Raw genomic sequence first — 22,852 nt, 5'->3', positions numbered from 1 at the left:
GCTCAAGGCTAGCGCTCTACCACTTGAGCCACAGCGCCACTTCCGGCTTTTTTCTTTTTGCTTATGTGGTGCTGGGGAATCGAACCCAGGGCCTCAGGCATGCAAGGCAAGTGCTCTACCACTGAGCTACCTTCCCAGCCCCCAACTTCTTTTTTAAATTAAACTGGGATACAACATGCAGCCTGAGCTTGCTATCTTAAATGGGCCCGCTGACAAGTACAACCCTTGCCACCATTTCCAAATCAACATCCGGAACAGAAACTGAGCATAAGGCTATAAGTCCTGCTGTCCCTCTGAAGACAGTGCTGACCATCACAACTATTGGAGTGGGGGGGGGGCTGTTACTGGTCTCTTGGGGATACTGCTCAACATCCTGCAACACACAGGACAAGCCGCCCCCCCCCAAAAAAAAAACAAGGAATCATCCAGCCTCAAATGCCAAAACAGCAGCAAGGTTGAGAAAGCTCTGGGATGATCTGGGCATCTGGAACAGGAACTGATACAGCACAGATTCTATCGTAACACAAGGTTGAGCAAGAACAGTAGAGCCAGCATCAGGACATCCTCATACTCACAGGGGCCTCCATCAGATTCCTCAGCTGCTAGTCCGCCAAGCAGGGTTCTCCGGCTATGCAAAGATCGCTAATGCTCAGGTCATCAAAAGGATGGCCAAAGATGAGGTCACAACAAAAGGGGACCCTTTGGAACAAAGGCACACAGGGAATGGCGGCTGGTAAGAATGACAGCTATGAAAAGTTGGGAATCTCCTAATAGGATGAACTTAGGTGTGAAGTCTTATTCAGAAGCCAGGAATAATTAAGTACCAGTGATGCATAATTGTAACCCCAGCACTTGGGAACCTGAGGCAGGAAGAATGCAAGTTCAAGGCCAGTCTGGGCAACAGAGCAAGATGATGCCTCAAAAAGAAAAAAAGTCAAGAAAAACACACCAGAATCAATCATACCAATAAATGAGGCCAGCCAGAACTCCCAAGTAGTGCTCAGCTAAGCACTAACTGGCAGTGACAGACCCAAAGGACTGAGTGACAGAGTCACACCTCACCAGTTACAGCAGGAAAGGGTAGATTCTGAAACCAAGTGTGTTAGGAAAGAGATCCTGCATAATTCAAAAACTCCTTTAAAAAAAAACAAATTTTTGTGCTAGGAATCCACAACTATAACCATAGCTACTCCAGAAGCTGAGATGTGAGGATCACAATTCAAAGCCTGCCCTGACAAAGTCTGTAGATTCTTATCTCAAACCACCAAAAAAGCCAAAAGTGAAGCTGTAGTTCAAGTGGGAAGATGCTAACCCTGATCAAAAAACCCAGGCACAATTCTCTGAGTTCAAACCTCAGTACCAGCACAAAAACAAAAAATAAAACAAATTTAAAAATAAACAAAAACCTCTTGGGACACCAAAGCAGTAGTTCCTGCCGCTCTGGTGAAATGCAACAGAATGCCAGGTACTTGGTCAGCTTGAATCCATGCCTCACATAAAGTTGGCACCTTTCTCCAAGTGACAGATGCCTGCACCCTGACAGGCACACAGAAATGGAGCCAGTGGAAGGGCAGATCAAAAGCCATCACAATTATTCAGGGATAAAGAATGGTTGAGTAGAAAGACAGAGTCACCCAAACTACTTAGTTTCCACTCCTACCTTTCCCTTCTCCATCCCTTGCCCCTCCAAAAGTATGAGGCCCGATAGAGGAGGGTGTACAATAGGCCCCATACAGAGTACCTAGCCTGGAAGAGGACTTGCAGATAAAAATCTATCCCAGAAACAGGCATTTGGGCTACAATGTCAGGATTCAGTCCCGTCAGTAGCCATTGGCTACTGCCCTTGGCTTCCCATATCCACAGGTTGGTCATGGAGCCCTTCCAGAGTCACCCAGATAATTCAGGCTGAACCCACACCTCCTCTTTGAGGACAAAGTTTCACAGGGCACTCTCCTAAGTTTGACCCTGCTCCCATGCAGCCTGGCCCCAAGCTCACTGATCATTAAGTGGGACCTTCCATGTGGAATTCAAAGTTCTTATTCATCCACTAGACAATTCCACATACTCCTCTGCTTCAATTTACTGGCTCTACCTTCCCTGAAGAGAGCAAACTGCATGCTAATTTATAAAACTTAAACCCCAGGGACCTCAAGTGCCCTGTGGTCATGAACAACCGTCTCTATTTGATGGGTTGAGGTCTCTGCTTATTTAATGCCTCCCCCCTTTTAAAACTGACCAGACTAGTCTTCTGTCATCATCATTGTCCTGTTTATAGATTCATATCATGAAGATGAAAAGTCCAAATCCTTAAGAAACCAGTTAAAAAACAAAAACCCCTCAGCCTGCTGCTGGAAACTTCCAACCTACCAATACTTCCTCCTCAGCGAAGGAAGGTAATTAAGAGGGTGGGATCCACCTGACTAGAGCTTGACCTCAACAGTGGATCATGTGGTTTGATCTTGGGCAAGTTACTTAACCTCTGGGTGCTGGGTCTTTTCTTCACTGTGGCCTCCTCCCAGCATTGGGAGGATATTAAGTGAGATAATCCAGGAAAAGGGCTCCTTCACAGCACTCTCGTGCATGTCATCATGTTTACCATCAGAATACATCACCTGAGACGCGCACCTTCACGGTCCTTGCTGTCACGGGCAATGACTTCAAAGGATGTAGCCAGAGTGACACACAATGCACAACTCAAAACACAATGCACAGCTTTGCAGGTTGCAGCACCTAAGAGCCACCAGATTAGCCCTCTAGTCCCTCTCCCCACCCATCTGAGGATGTCTCAGAATTACAGGGCCAGCTCTTTCTCTCCACAGAGGACACAAGGAAAGCCTGGGTGCTAGCTGTGGTCCAAAGTCGGCCTTGGGTGGAGGTCTGGCTCCATCACTCTCTACATAATCTCTTGACAACCTAGTCTCATTATAAAATGGACAAAATAACTGTAGAATGCTGTCTAACAAAGAGGAAACAATTTTCACTTGGGCAATTTTTTTTAACAAAAGAGATGGCATCTGTATCTTTGAATTCAATTATGTTCCAAATCAAATCCAACTCATACCCACATCTTTTACCCTCAGCCTACCCTCCTTCCAGTTTGGTAGTATCACTATCTGCCCTGGCTATCACGGTCTGGAGCACAAAAGCAAGCCACACACAGCCCTCAGTCCCACTCACGCTTCCTGTACCCTCGTCTCATGGCCCCTCTCTTCTACTCCATCCAACTGCTTTCTCTTCAGAGAGCTGTGTGATACACAGTAGGCACTGAACACAGCAGCAGCTTGGCAATATGGTAGATGCATTAAAAATACTCGTTGGATTTTAAGGTGTCACCTTTCTCAGGCTAAACTACCCAGGTTCCAATACAAAATCTAGGAGAAAAGAGCCAACCACAGGAGTAAGGCACGGATTGTTTACAAGGCAGGAAGCTCTATCCAGGAATGTATTACAGATCACCCCAGATGAGGGGAGTCTACATTCCAGGCAGCCTCCATCCCTTCTAAGCCTGCTCATGACCATACTGTAGTTTTCCTTCTAGATCTAGCTTCAGTGCCCCTCCACTACCACTCTAATTTGGGGCTGGGTGGAAGGCGAAAGCAGTCCCCATCTCTGTCATGGAAACCTCTTTTTTTTCCAAGTACTCAAGTTCCCCTCCTGGAGGTGAGCTTTGGGAATGCACACCTACCCCACAATTCTGCCTCTTTCATCTTAGTAACCAACCGTTCTAACTGAAGGAATACACAGGCATGTCTGCATCATCCAAAGGGCCCTCAGCCCACCCAAAGCACTATGGGATGACACACTCTCGCTACTCCAAAGGCAAGGCACCAGGTTAGAGTCTGCAGCCCCGCCAGTCAGGTCTGGAGCCAACATCAAAAACACAGGTTCTTTCCTCTGGACCTGGCTGTCTCAGACCAACTTAATGCACAGATTTCTCCTTCCAGTCACCACTTGGCACAGGGCCTACCAAGTCTTACCATGCCTGGGACTTTGCCTGCCACTTCCCTGGCACACTCAGAAAGCCAAAAAGCTGGGGCACAGCCCACCAGCATGGGCCTGCAGCCCACCAGCAATCATGCTGGTTTTAGCTATGAACAATGGTGTCTACTGCTATACCCCTGCATTTCCCCTTCCCCCACTAACACACACACTGCATCAGACACTAGGACCATAGCCTATTGTGGATAAAGGCTGATGTAATACAGAGGTTATCTGTATTTTAAACAAACACTACCTGGAACAACCCCTACCCATAGGAAAGCAAATCTGGTTCCCTCTCATTCAACAAGAGGCGACGATTTCCTTTCAGTCCCTGGCCAGAGGCAGAGACAGATTCTAACATTCCTGTTAACAAGAACATAAGATGTATAGAATTAAGCTGAGCGCTGGTGGCTCATGTCTGTAATCCCAGCTACTCAGGAAGCCGAGCTCTGAGGATCACGGTTCAAAGCCAGTCAAGGGCAGAAAACTCCGTGAGACTCTCTATCTCCAATACACTACTCAGAAAAAGCTGGAGGTGGTGCTGTGGCTCAAGTGGTGGAGCCAGGAGTACAAAGAGGCTCAGGGACAGCGCTCAGACCCTGAGTTCAAGCCCCAGGACCGGCAAAAGAAAAGGAAAAAAAAAAAAGTGTGTAACTAATGAGCAGTAATTGATCCCCCATGTCCCATAAGATTTTTGGAAGAAGGGATTATCTTCAGGGATATTTTCCCCCTAGGCGAGGCGATGGTGGAGTAACGCATGTCCTAAGCCGCTACTGAAAGTGGGATCAGGAAAATTTGGCTTCAACTGATAACAGACTTGGAACTGAAAACAATTCTGGTTCCTTCTCCAGAGGCAAACGAACACTAAAGGAGTTGACTCGGTGGCACAAGCGGCATCCTTGGCACACCCACACCTGCCATAAAGAGCGGCGGGGGGGGGGGGTGTCCAGGATCTGACGGAGACTCAGGAAGAGGAGCGAGCCGAGGACCCCGAGAGATCAGATGGGGGGGGGGGGAGGCTCGGCCCGCGCTCTCCGCTGCCCTCAGTTTCCCCCGCCAGCCAGGAGTGGATGCCCCGTCCGGCCCGGGGAGGAGGCGGGGGATCGGCCCGCGCTCTCCGCTGCCTCGGTTTCCCCCGCCAGCCATGGGTCGATGCCCGGTCCGGCCCGGGTTGCGGGGGGCGCTCACCTCTCGCGCGGAGCGCAGCTGCTGGCGCAGCGCATCCTTGCAGCCGTAGGGGCCGCCGGCGCCCGCGCCGCGGGGCTGGAAGTGCGCCTCGACGCGCGTGGCGCCCCGGTACGCGCCCCGGTAGAAGGCGGGCCAGCCGAGCTCCAGCGGCGGCGGCTCCAGGTCCGACTGCTCGGGGAAGTAGGTGCCCGAGGAGCAGTCTTGCGACGAGCCAAACGAGTCCTCGGCCGCCGCCGCCGCCGCCGCGCCCTCCCCGCCCGGCCGCACGGCCGCGCGCAGCACATCCCGCACCTCGTCGGGGTTCAGAAAGCGGCCCAGGCGCTCGCGCCGCAGGAACGCCGCAAAGGCCTCGGGGCCGCCCGCCACCAGCTCCTCCAGCGCCAGGCGCCGGGCCTCGCTGAACAGCTCGGCGGGGTTGGGCGGCCCGCACGGGGACAGGCAGGCGGCGGGCAGCTCGTCCGGGACCTCGAGCCGGAAGGCCATGGCGACCGCGGTTCCCGACCACACTCGCTACTTGGACGACTTCTCTCAGGACCGCTTTATAAGCGCCTTTGAATCAAACCGGCCCGCGCCATTGGCTCGCCGCCCCGCCCAGGCTCTCCTATTGGTTATTTGCCTCCCAACGGCGGGGCGAGGCGAGACGTACGTCGTCGAGACCCCGCCTCCTGATGGCTATTGGCTGCTTCGCGCCCCGCCGTTTCGCTCGGCTGCTATGACAATCTATGGTCCCACCCAGCCTCACCGTCCGGTGGCCGAAGGGAATTTAAATCTGGCTCTCTAAACGATCCCTGCAGGAAACAGCTGTCGTAGTCCGCAGGAGGAGCAACCAAGCTCGAGGGACTGTGCAACCCCGGGAGGCGCTGCCAGCCATCGGGCTCCGGCAGAGGCCCTAGAGCCGTTCCGAGCCTTTCCTAGCGCGCCCCCTGCCGGCAGCCCCCTGTCCTCCGGTGCGGCCTTACCAGGCCCGCGACTGTCAGACCTAGCAGGGAGCGAGGAAAAGCTGATGGCTAACTCTTGGGCACACTGACCGCGTCTGGGCGGTTTGAATGTGGTAAGGCGCACTGCCATTATCCCATGTGGCTAATCGTCCATTCATTCATTCAAAAAATAGTAGGCCGAAATCGGGCCGGGTGGAGCACACCTCTAATCCCAGCACTCAAGAGACTGTAGGAAGATAGCAAATTTGGACTACATAGACACACACGTCTATATATAGAGAGAGAGAGTGTGTGTATGTATGTAACTATATATACCTATGTATACATATATACTGGGTACACAGTGAGTACACCTTTCTATTTCTCCTCTCTCACTGCTACGTTTTTTTTAATTAGCAAAACTCAAAATTCTATTTGAACTCTGTTTTCCACTTGCACACTGGCAACCATACCTGCAAGCAAACCTTCTGTTTGCATGGATGATCTGTGGCCATGCCTGTTCAACAGCCACTTTTCTTCCTGGGCACTAGCTTCTCTGGCCAACCTTCTACACGTGTGTGTGTGTGTGTGTGTGTGTGTGTGTGTGTGTATGAATTAGTATGCATATTATAGTCAGGAAAAAAATTTAAACCTAGGGATTAAGATCTATGCTATCACAGGATTTCATGTCATTTCAAAAGGAATATTTGATAGGATATAAATTCCCAACTGCCTCTCTTCTTTCCTTGAATTCATCAGCTTCTACTTTCTCCCAATCTAAAAACACACCAGCTTTATCTAGGAGCCACCAGATCCCCCTCCACCTCTGGAGCCTCTTGAGAGAGCTTTCTGGAGGGAGGGGAGAGGGAGTAAGGATGTCAAGCATCACCTATCCCCAGCACCAGTATCACTTCTCCCCAAGTTCAAGTCAGCCCAGGTCACATGAACTCATAGCAATAATCACAATCAGACTAGTGAGTGTTATTAAAAGGAATTTAATAACCTTAATTAAAAATTCTTAACAGCAATTCCATCACAGGCCTTGTCGACTGGAAGCAACTCCATGAGGTGGCATCCTTTGGGATGTGATCAAACCCAGTCTGGGACATGAACAGCCACATGGCAAGGAGCTACCTGGAAGTTACTTCAATACAATATCAAAGATCCATGAGGATTTTTTTAAAAAAAGTTTTAAATATATTAGACTCTCTGGATTGCCATTTTTACACAAAGCTGCTGATACAGTATACAGAGTTTTAACCTTTTTTTGTTTTTCACATAAAATACATTTTTCTTAAATGTTCTCTGTACATCAGTGGCTTCTGGTCTGGTGAATTATTGCGGAGGGCTGGGGGTCTGCAGACTTTTCCTGGGTGTGCAGAGCCAGGCCCCGCATGGTGGCACCTGCAGTGTCCACGGGAAGCAGGCCCTCCGGCCAACAAGAGACTTCCGTGGAGGAGAGGGCTAGGGCTTCTGGCCAAAAGGGTCACCTCAATGGAGCTGGCCACTGACCACATGCATGACCTTTTGCTTTTTTGTGCCCTGGGCGAGGAGAGGCTATTCTCCAGGCTACAAATAGCAAAGTCATATATGGGCCTTCTGGGCATGTGGCAAGGAGCGCCCTTCTGGAAATTTCCCCAGTATCCTGCTCTGGGACAGCAAGTTGGAGAGAGATCAGGATTAAACAGTGTCTACGACAGTAAGAACCAAGAATCTCTTGTTATTATAAAACCAGCCAACAGTGGTGGGCCAGGATACGAGCCACACCCTTATCAACTTCTCCAAGCCTCCTGTAATTGATTGAATGTGCAGAGCAGTTCTACTAATGCTGCTTATTTGATGGAGAATTGTATCCTGAAATCATCAGCAGACCTGAGCTTAGGGCTCATTCTTATTCCCTGAGCTACTGGCCAGAAACACAATCTGGTGACAGCCACCAATTTCCAATTGTTGTGGGCACAAGGGAAGCAAGGTCCAGAGCAAGCTCACAGTGAGCCACAGGATACCTGCTTTGAGAATTGCCAGGAATGACCACCACACTTGGGTCTCTGCAAGAGTTGGGACATCTGGTTGACCTCACCAGAGTTCTCTCAGTCCTTTGATCCACACCTGCCAGGGAGAGAGGCTGACTCTCGAGGAAAGACTTCCATGTTAAAAGAGAACTGCTATACTCCCATTCTCTACCCCCACCCCATATCCACAGACAGGGTGACAGTACTATGTGACAGCAAAAATGAGCAAGAGACAATGACTTTGAGGATCAGAGATGCATTTGGCAGCAAATTGCAGATTCCTTATTCTTCTAGACACTGACCTCAGCCTGCCCTTACACTGCCTCCTAGGGATGCTGGCCCAAAGGCAGCTATCCCTGAAGATTCTGGGGTTGTATTTGTCTGGGACCAAAGACCCAACATCTATACTTAGTCGCAAACATTACCAGGGGTGGACTGTGAAGCTGTCTCACAGCTAAAGAGATTCACACACTAGGATTCCAGAGCTAGAAGCACAGGGACACTGACTGGACCAGCAGGTAGTCACTCAAGGGAACTGGCTGGGGCTGCAGCAGGATGCCTGTGGCTCCCAAGGAATGAAAACCATCAGGAGCAATTCTCACTCTGTCTTGCTTCTCCTTTATCCACACAGCCTAGCATAGTGCCTGGTCTGTGGCAGCCACTCAGTAAATCTCATGAGTGAACAAAGCAGAGAGCCTTGCCTGTTTGTGGGAGAGTGTGCCTCAACTTATCCCTCACCACTCAGAAGACTTGTAGGGAAAGCTCCCTGAATGGGGACTTGAAGTCCTAACAGAGAACACAAGATGCTAAAAAGCCTACAAGTTCCCAATCTAAGGCTAAGGCTCCTATGGCTGAGATTCCCAGCCTTTGGGCTGGAGAAGAATGACCCACAAGGCAGGAAGAAGGGGAGAGAGGGAAGGTCCTGGATGGTTCAAGGTGGGCAATAAATGCCTTCCCTCTCTGGCTCCTGAGCAAACAGATCAGCTGTTTCCTGAGGAGTATGTGGCTGCCCTCAGCACTCTTATCTCGTGGCTTAAATTGGCTGCAGAAGGATCTCAGTGTCTGTCGGGACCCAGGGGCTGTGTGTGCTGGAGCATCCTCTGCTTCAACCACAGGCTAAAATGATGAGAGCCCACCTCAAGGCCCATGGATGCAGGAGGAATCATTTACACCAGTCTTCAGTTTCCAGAAGTGACCATCCACCCTAGACTACAACCAGCCTGGAATTGGGGTAGAGGTGGCCTGGTGTCCCCCAGGATACTCCCTGGCTCACAACTCTGCTCCTAGTAAAACATCAGGCCAGGCCCTGGAAGATCCTGCTTCCTCTCCAGGTAACAGGAGCCATGGGAATCACAGTAGGAAACAGAGACTGACAAATGGCAGACTCTATTATGAGGGCTGTGGCCCAGAATTACTTCCCTAGCCCCAGCCCCTTGGCTAGGTGCCTTTCAGGAAGAAATTTTCACAGGCTCAGACAGAAGCAGTTAAAGGGCACCCGTATCTGTTCCCTCAGGTCATAATCTGGACTTGGGGTGAGAGGCCCTTCAGAGCTCTAAGGAGGTAGTTTTAAGATGAAGAAAAGACACACCGAGCAGAGAACAAACCTGTGCCTTGTTAATTATGCCAAAGGAGTTTGGCTGACCTCTGGTCCATGCATGAGGCAAAGACAACAATTTCAAAGGGGTCATGAGAGAAGGTGAGGTGCTGGGAGTCCTGTTTCCCCTGCTTTTGGAAGACTAGGGCCAGGAAACAGAGGGTTGAGATCCAACTCCAGCCTCCCAACATTCTCCTAAATGCAGGTACAAGACACTGGGCTTGAGCACTTAAGACTTGCAGGCTTCAGCATCACCAGTCCAGCAGAAGCAGGCTGGGAGCCCCAGGCCTGCAGAAACTACAAAGACCTACTGGCATACCTGTCTTGCCAAAGCATCCAGAAAAGGCAAGGCTGGGCCCAGGATCTTGAACATTCACTCTGCGCACAGAACTGATGTCTAAGGTTGGCAGGGTAGGGCTGTAGCAGGCTCCCATGTACTCATGATGAAGGCTCAGTTTGAGCAGGGCTGGCTGAGACACACTAGGTCCAAATAGCCCGAATATTCAAAGATGACCAAGGTGCTTCTGGGTATTGTCATTGCTGACCAGAGATGGCTTTAAGAGATGACTTCACTTTCCCTGGGGGGAATAAAAGGCTTTCCTGGAAGTTCCCTACTGAGCTTCCACTTTCCAACACCAGCTAGTAAAACCTAGTGACACCCTCTTGGGAGAAGAACTCATTGCCTCCCATGTGTTGCTTCACAGCCTTCAACAAAGCTTGCTAGGTGCTGGTGGCTCATGCCTGTAATCCTAGCTACTCAGGAGGCTGAGGTCTGAGGATCATGGTTCATCTCCAGCCTAGCCAGGAAAGTCTATGAGACTTTTATCTCCAATTAACCCCACACATAAAAAGCTAAAAGTGGAGGTGTGGCTCAAGTGGTAGAGCACTAGCCTTGAGTAAAAAAAGCTCAGGGACAGTGTCCAAGCCGATTTCAAGCCCAGTACCAACACACACACACACACACACACACGTTTGTATTAAATGCACCCCTGATTCTCCCACTCTGGTTTCCTTAGGAGTAGAACGGCCTGGTTTTCCACCCTGGGCTGTCACATAGCTCTTGCCATTCGGAGCAGGAAAGCAGCACTCAGTGAGGCCTGTGTCCATCACATCTAATCCCTGTGGATTCGTGGCTCTCCCAAACACAAGAGAGGACTTTCTGTCCCTGCCAGGTGTGGATAGTAGCCTAGCTGGCCCCTAGCATGACTCAGAGCAGGACTGTGGGACTCAGCCCAGCAGACCCTCCCCATATCAGCAGAAGTACTGAGCCTAAGTCTTCCCTGGATCCTTCGGGGAAATGGCCACCAAGTCTCAGCCCCACCTGCTTCCCAAAGAGTTCAGATGTGTTGTTCTTGCACATGTAGACAGACTCTGTGTGTGTGTGTGTGTGTGTATGTGTGAGTGTGTGAGACACATGGGAGTCCTGGTCCCCAAAAGCCTTTACCAAGAACAGAACTGGAGCCCAAGCCCACCCTCCCCCAATTGGACAGCAGAATGAATCAAGCTGCTATGTTTCAGATGGCAGACAATGCAGCAGGAAGCAGGAAGGAGGGGGAATGGGAATGCTGCAGGAAGCTGGATGAGGGGTGGGACTCAGTAGAGCCCACCTCTTCTGGCCTGCCCCCTGATGCCTCCCCAGCCAGGGCTGTTGGGCAGGCCTGAACTCCAGGGACCCCTCCCCGGAGCATCTCTCTCCTCCAGCACTGGGAGACTAGGAGATGCGGCAGCAGCCGTGGACTTTCTCCTCCATCTCTTCCATGGGGGCCTTGAACTTTAAGAGTGGGGGATCTCCACTGGTGACTGTGTAATACACTGAGGTCCCATTGCTGCTGTAGGGTGAAGTTCTGCCTCCGATCAAGGGAGCCTTGCCTTCGTTGCTGCTCTCCCCTGCTCTGCCCATGCTGCTACCCAGGTGGGTGCTCAGGAAGGGGTGGCTGAGAAGCTTGGCTGCAGCCCGCTGCCGTTTCAGCTCCAGAAGCGTCTGGGGGCTCTGCTCCTTGTAGCCACTCCAGGGAGGAGTAGCATCGACCACCCCTGGGTTGCTGTAGGCCATGCTGTAGTCAGGTACCTCATGCATCTTCCAGACATCGCCATTGGACAGTGCATACTGGTAGGCACTCACTGGAGCCCGGAGGCCATTTTCAACAGGCCCGTCCAGTTCACCCCGTGAGATCTTAGTAGAAAATTCTGAGAGTAGCACGGGCTTCTCCAACCTGGGGTTCTGGGGAGGAGAAGGACAACACCATCTGATGACTGGATCTGTACTGCCCATCTGAGCATCTGCAGTGTTTGGCTCTACCTGGAGCATCTCCAGTCTGTGTGTCTGGCAGAGCTGACCACTCCCCCATCCTTCCTCCAGGTCTGGAAAACAGCCCCCAGGCCTGGCTAATAAACATATTTCATAACATGGATTAGTCCATGAGTGAGTTATCACTGGATCCACTGAAATTCAACCCAAGACTTTTACTAGCACAACCAGGAAGAGAATCTTCCGGAACTACAGGTAGTTAGAAGGCTGCAAATGCAGCAGCCCTGAGTTCAAGCCCCAGAATCAGCAGGAAAGAAAGAAGGAAGGAAGGAAAGAAGGAAGAAGGGAAGGAGAAAGGGAAGGAGGAGAGGGAGAGAGAGAGAGAGAGAGTGAGCCAGACACAGAGAGAGGTCCAGAAGTGGTCATACTCTCAAAGTCAAGGGATAGCTGCTTAGGAGATGGAGGCAGGGAGACCACTAGTTTGAGGCTCATCCCTGCAAAATCAGTGGGACAAAATACAAACAAAAGGACTAGGAGCATTGCTCAAAGCTCAAATGACCGAGAGCTTACCTAGCAAAAGTGAAACCTGAACCACTAGGAACAGGAAGGGAGGCCTAGAACAGATTTCCTTTGAGACCCTCAGAAGGAACCAATCTTGTTGACATCTTAATTATTAGACTTCTAGCCTCCATAACAATGGTGTGTGTGTGTGTGTGTGTGTGTGTGTGTGTGTGTATGCAGCTTGAAGCCACAGGGAAAGAACATGCATGCTTAATTAGAAAAGCCCTTCCAACCCCAGAACCACCAGCTACTGCCAGGCAGTCTGCTTAGGGAACTACAAACATCCTACCCAGGTTCTCCAAAAAAAATTCATCCGAGATTTACTTTTGATCAACATCATTCTCAACATCTTGTTGTATATCTCAAAAAAAGTTTTAGGATCCTTATCTTCTGGGGTGACTGTCCACTTGAGCCTTCCTTTGGGGAAGTCTAGGGCCAGGATCTGCTGGAGGAATGAGGCCCAGCCCCCCTCCCCGACTTCCCTGCTGAATGTAACAAGACCCAAGTCCTCTCATTAACTACACCAGCCACAACCATCAAACAGGATCCAGATGTTTAAAGCCACGGTCTAGCTACGAACTTCCCTCCGAAGGGTCTTCAATAAAGAGGCCAGGCCAAGGCTGGCCCTGACTTGCTCTACATCAGAGGCTGAGCTTGGGGCAGGACTTGAGTCACTCACCGGGTCCTTATTCTCTTGGTCTGTCCTGGTCTCCCTGATGTCGCCGTTGTAGGTGGCCGTGCGCTGATCCTCCGAGGCACTCCGCTGCTGCCACAAGATGGCCTCTCCCTCATACTCTTTCCTGTACAGGTTGGTCCTGTCCGACAGGCTGGCTCGACGCACTACCTTCCTGAGGAGACAGAGGGGATGTTGGGAGGCTGCGCCCAATGTGTCACAGGCAGGTCCGTGCAGGGGTGCCCAGGCTTCCCTCAGGACTCACCCCCGGCTGCCTGTGCTAGATGTCCTGCGGCTCAGAGATGACTTGTGCCTCAGCTGGGACTTCATGATCACATCGTGCTTGTGCTTGAGCTCCAGCAGCAGGACCTTGAACTCCTCCTCTTCACACAGGTCTAGAAGGGCAGAAGGGTCAGTTGTGGGGAGTGCGGGGAGAGAGGATTGGATAGGGCAGGACCTGAGATCCACAATGATGCTTGGAACCAGAGGAGCCATTATGCCACCTCATCCCACTAAAAAGCTCCAAACATTTCTCTGGGGATACACAGGCAGGGAAGAAAACAAGACTAGTCATATTTCCTGGGTTGTAACCACATCCTTAGAGGAATGTGAGAATGGGCAACACCAGATATCCTAGGAGTGGGTTCAATTCCAGAGGTTCCCAACTAGGACCAAGGGAACATTGCAGGGACAGCCATCAAGTCACCAAAGACATGAGAAGCACTGAGGAAAACATGTAGGTACCTCAACAAGAAATGAGGAGAAGTTGAGAAAACCCTCCACTGATCTCTCTAATCCTTTTATATACCTCTCCCCCTGTTTGTAGGCTTGGTCATTCTATCCATAGACTTGTTCTCTGCCTAAAAACAATTCATCCATCCATCCATCCATCCATCCATCCATCCATCATCACATCTCCCCATCAATCCCACCCATCCACCAATCTAGGGATCTATCACCCATTAATTAACTCATTCTTCTATTTACCTATCCACAACCCATCACTCTACAACCTTATATTCACACACAAACCCATCCACTCATCAGAAAATTGATGAGTTACGGATGTGTGTACCAAGTATCGCGTTGGGCTTACCAATTGGCATCTCATCCATGGAGGTCCTGGCACTCAGACTAGCTCCATGGGATACCAACAGCTCTGCCATCTGCATCTGAAACACAAGAAGAAGAAGCCCATGATCCCTGCCCAAGGCTCAGAGAGCCTAGGAAGTGAAGAGAGCCCAAGAACTCTCAAGGATATGGAACTCAGCTGATTCCCACGGAAAGCGCTGCACCCTGGAGCTGTGGGGGACCGGCAGACACATGGGCTTGGCACCTGCCCCGGCATGGCTACGTTCTACTCCCAGGAAGAGAAGGAGAAGTCAGCTGTAACTCTACCGCTGCAGATATTTTAAGGAGAGATTACAGAAGCTATAATCATATCTGGGAAACAAATGAAGAAATGCTAGGAATTTTCTAAGTTGGCAATTTTTTGTTGTTGTTGTCAGTCATGAGTCTTGAACTCAGGGCCTGGGTGCTATCCCTGAGCTTCTTTTGCTCAAGGCTAGCACTCTACCACAGATCCACTTCCAGTTTTCTTTCTGGTGGCTAATTGGAGATAAGAGTCTCATGGACTTTCCTACCAGGGTTGGTTTCAAACTGTCATCCTCAGATCTCAGCCTCCTGAGTAGCTAGGATTACAGGTATGAGTCACCAATGCTCAGCTATAATTTGGAAAATGTAATCATCATCCTGTTAGAACACAACTAGCCAAATGTTTTAGCAAACAGACTCCTTGAGCCTTTTCATACCCCCATGTACTTGCTGGAGTCAACACCCTGAACAGACTTTGAGCTAACTGCCAGTCCAAATGACACAGGTGGACCCTGTGCGACCCTGTGGGTGGGACATACCTGTCCCCAGAAGGCTGCTGCATGCAAAGGCTCCCATCCGTCCCAGTCCTTCACATCCACACGCACTCCGTGGTCCAGGAGGAGTTCTGCTGCCCGCAGGTATCCATTGGCTCCTGCTATGTGCAGCTAGGAGAGACAAGAAAAAGTGAACCTTCCCTAGGCGGCTGGTCCCAATAGTTACAGGATATTCTCCCACTTTCAAGTCCTAGACTGTTCTTGGGACCAGGAGAATGAAATGAAGTGAGGTGGAAACACCAGCCGTAGTATAAAGGGTTATTAACTCTGAAATGTGGACCTTGAAGGGAAGGCAGAGGGGGCTGGGAATGTGGCTTAGTGGTAGAGTGCTTGCTAGCATGCATGAAGCCCTGGCTTTGATTCCTCAGTACCACATAAACAGAAAAGGCTAGAAGTGGTGCTGTGGCTCAAGTGGTGGAGCACTAGCCTTGAGCATAGAGAGGCTCAGGGACAGAGACAAGGCCCCAAGTTAAAGCCCCAGGACCAGCAAACAAATAAACAAACAAACAAAAAAGGTAATGTTTTGCTGGGCACAAGTATCTCATGCCTGTAATCCTAGCTACTCAGGAGGCTGAGATCTGAGGATCACTGTTCAAAGCCAGCCCAGGCAGGAAAGTCTGTGAGACTCTTATCGCCAATAAACCACCAGAAAACCGGAAGTGGTGCTATGGCTCAAGTGGTAGAGTGCTAGCCCTGAGCTGAAGAGCTGAGGGACAGCGCCCAGGCCCAAAGTTCAAGCCCCATAACTGACCAAAAAAAAAAAAAAGGAAGGCAGAGATGGATTCTCTTCTCATGTTGTCCCAGGGGTTCCACGAAGATGGTATAAAAACTATGTCTCCAAATCCTTTGGCATGCCTTCCTCGCTGGGCATGGTGGTGCACACCTGAGAGACTGGGTCAGCCTGGGCTGAGGCTCCTATCTAGGAGCCTGATCACTTCCATATTCCAAGGGCAACCCTGGAGGGGCACCAAGGATCTGGAGGAGGCTGTGTCATAACAAGCCCAAGTGGAAAGGTTTGGCCCCTAGTTCAAGTTGACCCTAGGGAGTCTTAGCCCTGGCACTGGCCCCAGCTGCTCACCAATGTGGCACCCTGGGCATCTATCCAGTCAAGATCCTGGCCGGCCGCAATCATACAGTGGATGTCTGAAATCATCTGTTGCTCGGGTGCTGCTCTCATCTCGTTGATTTTATCTTGGGTGATGCCTGCATTGGGAAAAAGAGAGGGTGCACTCAATATCCTCAGGCCCAAGTCACAAGGAAGAGAGGGACAGTCACACTGCTCCTGCTCCCCGAGGGTCTGCCAGGCACAGGGCACACAGACACTCCCATAAATAATTTTCTCCAGGCCCACCGTGTTGACCCACAGCACAAAGGTCATCCAATACCAGTGTACTGACATAAGCCCCTCAATATTCATCTACCTGGAGGACCTCTGACCATCTGCCCGCCCAGCTCCAGCTGTGCCAATACCGTTCTGCTCATGTTCATGCAGGTCCCCCCACCCGCAGGCTTTGCTAGCCACTCTGTCTGACCCACATCTCCCTCACTTTCCTCTGTCTTATCCATGACTAGGATCACAACATGCATTACATTTGTGTTGCAGAAATGACTGAATTAAGGGTGCTATTCCTTTCAGGTAGAGAGTTGAGTAGCTGGACGGAAGGGGCCCAAAGGGACATCTCATAGCCTGAATTCCTGACTGAAAAGTGAAACTTTTATGGGCAGCTAGTAATGGTATTATGGGGGGGGGAGGTGTGGGTGTGGGTGTGGGTGTGGGTATGGGTACACACACCCACCGGTATCAGGACTTGAACTCAAGGCCTTACACTCTTGCTTGGCTTTTAAGCTCATGGCTGGCACTTTACCACTTGCTCCAGGCATCCAGCCCAACTTTTTTACTCGTTAATTATAGATAAGAGTCCCTTGCAAAAAGAGTCTGCCCAAATTGTCTTTGAGCTGCAATCTTCAGATATTGGTCTCCTGAAAAGCTAAGATTACAAGCATTTGCTACCAATCCCTAGCTACTAATGATGTTTAAGAGGAGAGTAACACACTCTGTGAAAGGAAACATTACAGCAAGTGCCCTTGGAGAGAATTCAGGGGAAGTCTATACATTTAAAACGAAAAACAGGATCAAGAAAATGTGATATACACATATATGAAATGGAATTCTATGCCTCCATCTGAAAGAATGACATCACCCCATTTGTTAGAAAATGGAAAGACTTGGAAAAAAATTATGTAAGTGAAGTAAGCCAGGCCTAAAGAAACATAAGTCCCATGGTTTCTCTTATTTGCAATAACTAGTATATGTCTAGGACAAGCAGAAAAGGTAAAAAGCTATGTACATATGACCATATAAGATGATGTTAAGCACAACGAACTCCAAGACAAGGACACAAGTGGTTTTTTTCTTGCTTGCTATTGTTTTTAATGTATTTATAATGTACTATGTGATATTTTTGTTCCTTTTGTATATGGTATATATCATGGTATAACCCCTGCTTTTCACTGTATTTGATTCCCGTGCCCTGCATCTGGTATATACATTTTTATAATTTGGGGAGGGGAAGGGAAATAACAAAATGCTTAAATAAGGATACATTGTTACAATGGTGTAACAATGAAATGCACAAGACAGTATGTTGAAAAGGAATTTTACAACTTTGGGGAGGGGAGAGGAGTTGGGGAGGTGGGAAGGGCAGGGATGGTAGGGGAAAAACGAAGGAGGAGGTAACAATGTTCAATAGGAAAGGTACTCATTACCTTACTCATATAACTGTAACCCCTCTGTACAGTATTTTTACCATAAAATATATTAAAAAGGAAAAAAAGAAAATGATACATTTTGACTAGCCCTTAAATGAAATTTAGTATTTCCTACCATTCAAATTTAAATAAAATCCTCAGTACTATTAGCCATGCCTATGAGTTTATCACCAACAGAAAGTCCAGGTATTTCCCCATTTGGTTACCTTATCATTGAATGAATTAGTCATGTTCCCTATCTCATACATGTTAAAATACTTTGCTACCTAGCTATGTTGGGATGCAATTTGCCGAACATGATCCAAAGTCCATAGATTCCTAAGGCTGCCATGAAAATTGTTAAGAATCTCTGCAGGAGATGGATAACAAAAGCCTTAGGTACCCGGACCAAATGGGACTCCAGAGAACTGAGAAGCAGCTCAAGGCAAGGCTGGGGCAGGAGCTTGAGTTGCAGCTGAAGGTCTGGATTGGAGTCCCCTTTAATCTAGGGGTGGTCTCCCCCTGCCAGGCATACTGGGTGCTGGGGCAGGCAGTACCCACATCTCCCATCGCTCCCCATGTTTCCTCTTCTGAGAATTCACTGTGAGCGCAGAACAGCCCACACCTTGTTTATCTGGGCCCCTGACAGCCAGCTTGGTGCCTAGCACAAATCAGCACTCACAAATGTTCTTGTTTTTTCTTTTTAAACATTATTTTCCCAAATGGGGACAGGGTTTTATGGTGAATGTTTATTGAATTGAATTGTCACAGCTGACAATGAGGAGACAAGGCCAGCTGAGGCCGCCCGCATGTGCCCACGTGTGTGGGCGGGGGGGAGGGGAGAAGAACAATACCTTCCTTTTGCACGGCACGTTTTCCAGGGTCCTGTCATGTGTTTTATCTCGTTGATAGCACACATAGCACTCATGATGAGGACCCGTTCCATTTACTGAGGACTGGGCGTGGGGGAGCCGGGGGCACGTAGCGGGCAAATGTGTTCACTCACCGACGCTGCCATGTGCCTACTACAGAACCTTCTGCCCTCCTTACCTTGGTAGGCCATGCAGGTCTCGATGACATCCAGGGTGGTCTCATCCTCACAGAGGTCATAGGGCATATTCCCGTCGGAATTGACAGCCAGCAAGTCAGCCCCACTGCGGAGACAGGGTCAGGATGAAGGCCCGGGAAGAGGTTGCTACAGTTGGTCTGGCTGACCTCTCTCACCCACAACCCCCGTGCACACCCCAGCAGCCATGGCCACCCTCTGCGGAGCGCGCCAGCAAGGCGATGTCCTCTCTTGCTCACTGCATAGTCCATTAGCACAGTGGCTTCGCTGAAGGGACCCAGAGTCCCAAGGGAGTGATCTCAGATGACCGCTCCACTTCCTGCTCTGGCAGTAGGTGGACACTTAGGGAAAGAGGTCAGAGTTCCCCACTGAGGAGAGGGGTGGACACATGAAGAGAGAAAGGAGAATGCAGTCATGATATTCAAAGCACATCCTACCAAATTAAGAAAACTGAGGGGAGGGTGGGAAGGGGAGAAAAGGGGAGAGAGGGGGAAGGGAGGGGAGGGGTTACGAGGGAACCCGGAAGATGAAAGGAGTGACGTCAATCAAGGGGCATTGTATTCATCATCTGATTTGTTGAGAGGTAAACTCCTCTGTACAACCACTTAAAGACAATTAAAAAATATAATTTTAAAGAAAAAGTATTATCAGAAGCAGCAGCAGCACTCACCTGCTCGGAGTTAAGTCTGCTCTAATTCTCTGACACCCAACACATTATTTAATCTTCACCACAGACCCGGGATGCGGGTAGGAGGCGCTGTGAGCTTCCTCGCACATTAAGAGGAACAAAGGCACACATGGGCTCACTCCTATGTACACACAGTTTGCATATGGCAGGGTCAGGACTTGAACCCAGACCTCTTATGGGTCAGCTCTTTTCAATTCCTGTTCTATATCCATCTTTGACCACATGCAAACACATCTTCCAAGTCCCTATGCAAAAGTCTAGTCAGATTCACACATAAGCAGTCAGACTAAAGGAGTATATCCCTAGAGGAGGAACCTAACAGCCTAATGACTCTGACCATTTAAAATGCTATTAATTGCTAGGCACCAGTGGCTCATGCCTATAATCCTAGCTACTCAAGAGGCTGAGATTTGAGGATTGTGGGTCAAAGCCAGCCCGGGCAGAAAAGTCCATGAGACTCTTTTCTCCAATAAACTACTCCCAAAAAGCTAGAAGTAGTGCTATGGCTTTAAGTGGTAGAGCACTAGCCTTGAGCAAAAGAAGCTCAGGGATAGCACCCAGGCCATAAGTTCAAGTACAAAGAAAGAAAGAAAGAGAGAGAGAGAAAGAAAGAAAGAAAGAAAGAAAGAAAGAAAGAAAGAAAGAGAGAGAGAGAGAGAGAAAGAAAGAAAGAAAGAAAGAAAGAAAGAAAGAAAGAAAGAAAGAAAGAAAGAAAGAAAGAAAGAGAAAGGAAAAAGAAAAAGAAAATACTATTTATCAAAACAAATCCTAAGAAATGGAAACATGGGTTTTTGTTGTTGATGATGGTGGTGGTGGTGGTGCTGCTGCTGCTACTGCTTAATTTTGCTTTGGGTTGTTTTTATTTTTTGTCTTTTTAGTGAGGGTCAAAGAGAGGTACAGAAAGGGAGGCCAGAAGATTAAGCAAATGCAATCATGGTATTCAGGAGACACTTTATGGAAAAATGAACTATGCAACTTATGGATAGGGATGGAAGCCGGAAACTGAGGGCAAGTGAAGGAAGGGTGACATTATCCAAAAAAAGAAAAAGAAAGAAATGTAATTACTACCTGGCTTATGAACTGGTAGCCCCTCTGTACAACACCTTAATAATAATGATAAAAACGAATGTAAACAAATAAAAGACTGGCCAGGCTAGGACAGGACTAGATCAGAGCATTGGGAATCTCCATCAGAGCTCACCCTTTGAGCTGTTGAGTGCCAATAGCAGGAATGTCTAGGGGACCACGGAAATGCAATGCAAGTTTTTTGGGCTTCACTCGGACCTGCTGCAATGCAGTCCTTGGAATGGGCTTGGGGAAACGGATATAAAACCCATGTGTTGGACGATTCTGCTTCAGCCCAGCAGGGGGAGCCACTGTGCCTGTGGGCACCATGGCTTGGGCGATGGTTACCTGATGCTCCTGGCCAACTTGGCTCTCACTGGAGGAGTAGCATGGGCCACCATCCTGTCCTCTGACTGTTAGTGCAACCTCCCTGAGCTCCCTGAGGGTATGTCCTTGAGCAAGTCAAGCTACCTGCTCTGTGCTGGGGAAGCAGTAATGCTATCTCTGTTTCACCCCTGGTGGCCATCTGATGGGCTCCCACTGTTGGATCAACACCTGCACAATAGATGCTACCTGTTCCTACCTGTTCTTGGTCATGCCTCCTGACTTCCTGAACTCACGCATGCTTCTTTGATCTGCACAAACCCCAGCCCACTGGTCTTGTCTATCACAGCTCTGTTTTTCCTTTCTGACTTCATAGATCTTTTGCATTTCTGTGTGCCCAGTATAAAAATAGGACCTGGAGCAGCTCAAGTATCCAACCATTATTATGGAATATAGTTGACATTGCAATTTGTGCTTAAAGATCCAAGAAGCCTAGAAAGAACACACACACACCACACCAGGTTCTACTTTTAAGGAAAAGTATGCCTATAGGATTTGGGGGCAAGACCAAGGAAGAAGACTCAATTAAAGAAAAAAAAATCAGCTAAGCACCAGTGGCTCATACCTACAACTTAAGAGGCTGAGATCTGAGAAACATGGTTCAAGGCCAGCTGTGGCAGGAAAGTCTGTGAGACTCTCATCTCCAATAAACTACCAAAAAAAGCCAGAAGTGAACTGTGGCTCAAGTTGTAGAGTGCTATAACCTTGAGCAAAAGAAGCTGAGAGATAGTGCCTAGGCCCTGAGTTCAAGCCTCAGGATGATCACACACACACACACACACACACACACACACACACACACACACACACACAAAGTAACAACACATAAAGAAAATAAAGGAGATAAACTCCTTTACTAGACTCTTTCTCAGCATACTCATGCAGAAAAACAAAGAAAAAGAGCTGATGGTAATAATAATAAAAATAACAACACAACAATAGAATGATACCCTGACAGGAAAACAGCATAAGAAAAGGATGTAAAAAACAGCCAACTAAATTCACAACATACTTAAAAGATCCCACATAGGGCATATTATAAAGGATCCCACCACAAGCTCTGGGGTTTAATCTGGGGAAGCCAGCGTGGTTTGGCAGAGATTGAATGAATAAAGGGTGGGGAAACCCACACAATCATGTCCATTAATGCAGAAAAAGGATGTGGAAAAAAATCAATAGTATTCTGTGATTTTAAAAAAGTTGACAAACTAGAAATAGAAAGAAACTGTAAAATAACAAAACCATATACAGAAAACCCACAACAAATGTCAGTCACACTCCACAGTGAAAGCTTTTCCTCTCAGACCCAGAATAAGGCAAAGAGGCTTGATTTTGCCATTTTTATTCAGCATAGAGCTACAGGCTTGAGTCAGAGCCACTAAGCAAAATAAAAAAAAAAAAAACTCCTTAAAAAGTCGATTAAACTGGAAAGGAAGTACAAAATTATCTCTGTTCACAGATGATCTACTATTATATGTAGAAAATCCTAAAGATTCCAAAGAATTGTTACAACAAATCATTAAATTCAGCAAAGTGGCAAGATCAAGGTCAATACACAGACACACACAAGTCAGCAGATTTTTTTAATACCTTAACAATGAAATATCAGAAGAGGAAAATAATAAAACCAATTTACAATGGCATCGAAAGGACTAAAATATTTAGCAACTCACTTAACCAAGAGTTGAAAACCGGACACAGTATGCATGAGGCCCTGGGTTCGATTCCTCAGCACCACATAAGCAAAAAGAAAAAAGCCAGAAGTGGTGCTGTGGCTCAAGTGGTAGAGCGCTAGCCTT

At 48.7% G+C, this 22,852-nt stretch overlaps 2 protein-coding genes across 2 annotated transcripts in view; both read right to left on the bottom strand.

The window, feature by feature from the left end:
• Window positions 1-5,652, bottom strand: part of Fam83d (family with sequence similarity 83, member D) — a 21,283-nt gene extending 15,631 nt beyond the window's left edge. Inside the window, exon 1 of the mRNA XM_013010707.1 lies at window positions 5,170-5,652. Within this exon, the coding sequence (XP_012866161.1) occupies window positions 5,170-5,652 (483 nt within the window). The remainder of the gene's footprint in view (window positions 1-5,169) is intronic.
• Window positions 1-22,852, bottom strand: part of Ppp1r16b (protein phosphatase 1, regulatory subunit 16B) — a 103,033-nt gene that overhangs the window by 10,333 nt on the left and 69,848 nt on the right. Inside the window, exons 5-11 of the mRNA XM_013010877.1 lie at window positions 18,901-19,004; window positions 16,181-16,305; window positions 15,088-15,213; window positions 14,271-14,346; window positions 13,440-13,569; window positions 13,181-13,349; window positions 10,641-11,913 (exon numbers count right to left, since the gene is read on the bottom strand). Coding sequence (XP_012866331.1) covers window positions 11,404-11,913; window positions 13,181-13,349; window positions 13,440-13,569; window positions 14,271-14,346; window positions 15,088-15,213; window positions 16,181-16,305; window positions 18,901-19,004 — 1,240 coding nt within the window. The 3' untranslated portion in view covers window positions 10,641-11,403. The remainder of the gene's footprint in view (window positions 1-10,640; window positions 11,914-13,180; window positions 13,350-13,439; window positions 13,570-14,270; window positions 14,347-15,087; window positions 15,214-16,180; window positions 16,306-18,900; window positions 19,005-22,852) is intronic.

This window comes from Dipodomys ordii, unplaced genomic scaffold (assembly GCF_000151885.1).
Source record: "Dipodomys ordii isolate 6190 unplaced genomic scaffold, Dord_2.0 Scaffold13, whole genome shotgun sequence".
NCBI classification, from domain to species: Eukaryota; Metazoa; Chordata; class Mammalia; order Rodentia; family Heteromyidae; genus Dipodomys; species Dipodomys ordii.
The sequence above is the reverse complement of the archived record's forward strand: the minus strand, read 5'-3'. Positions and strand labels throughout refer to the sequence as shown.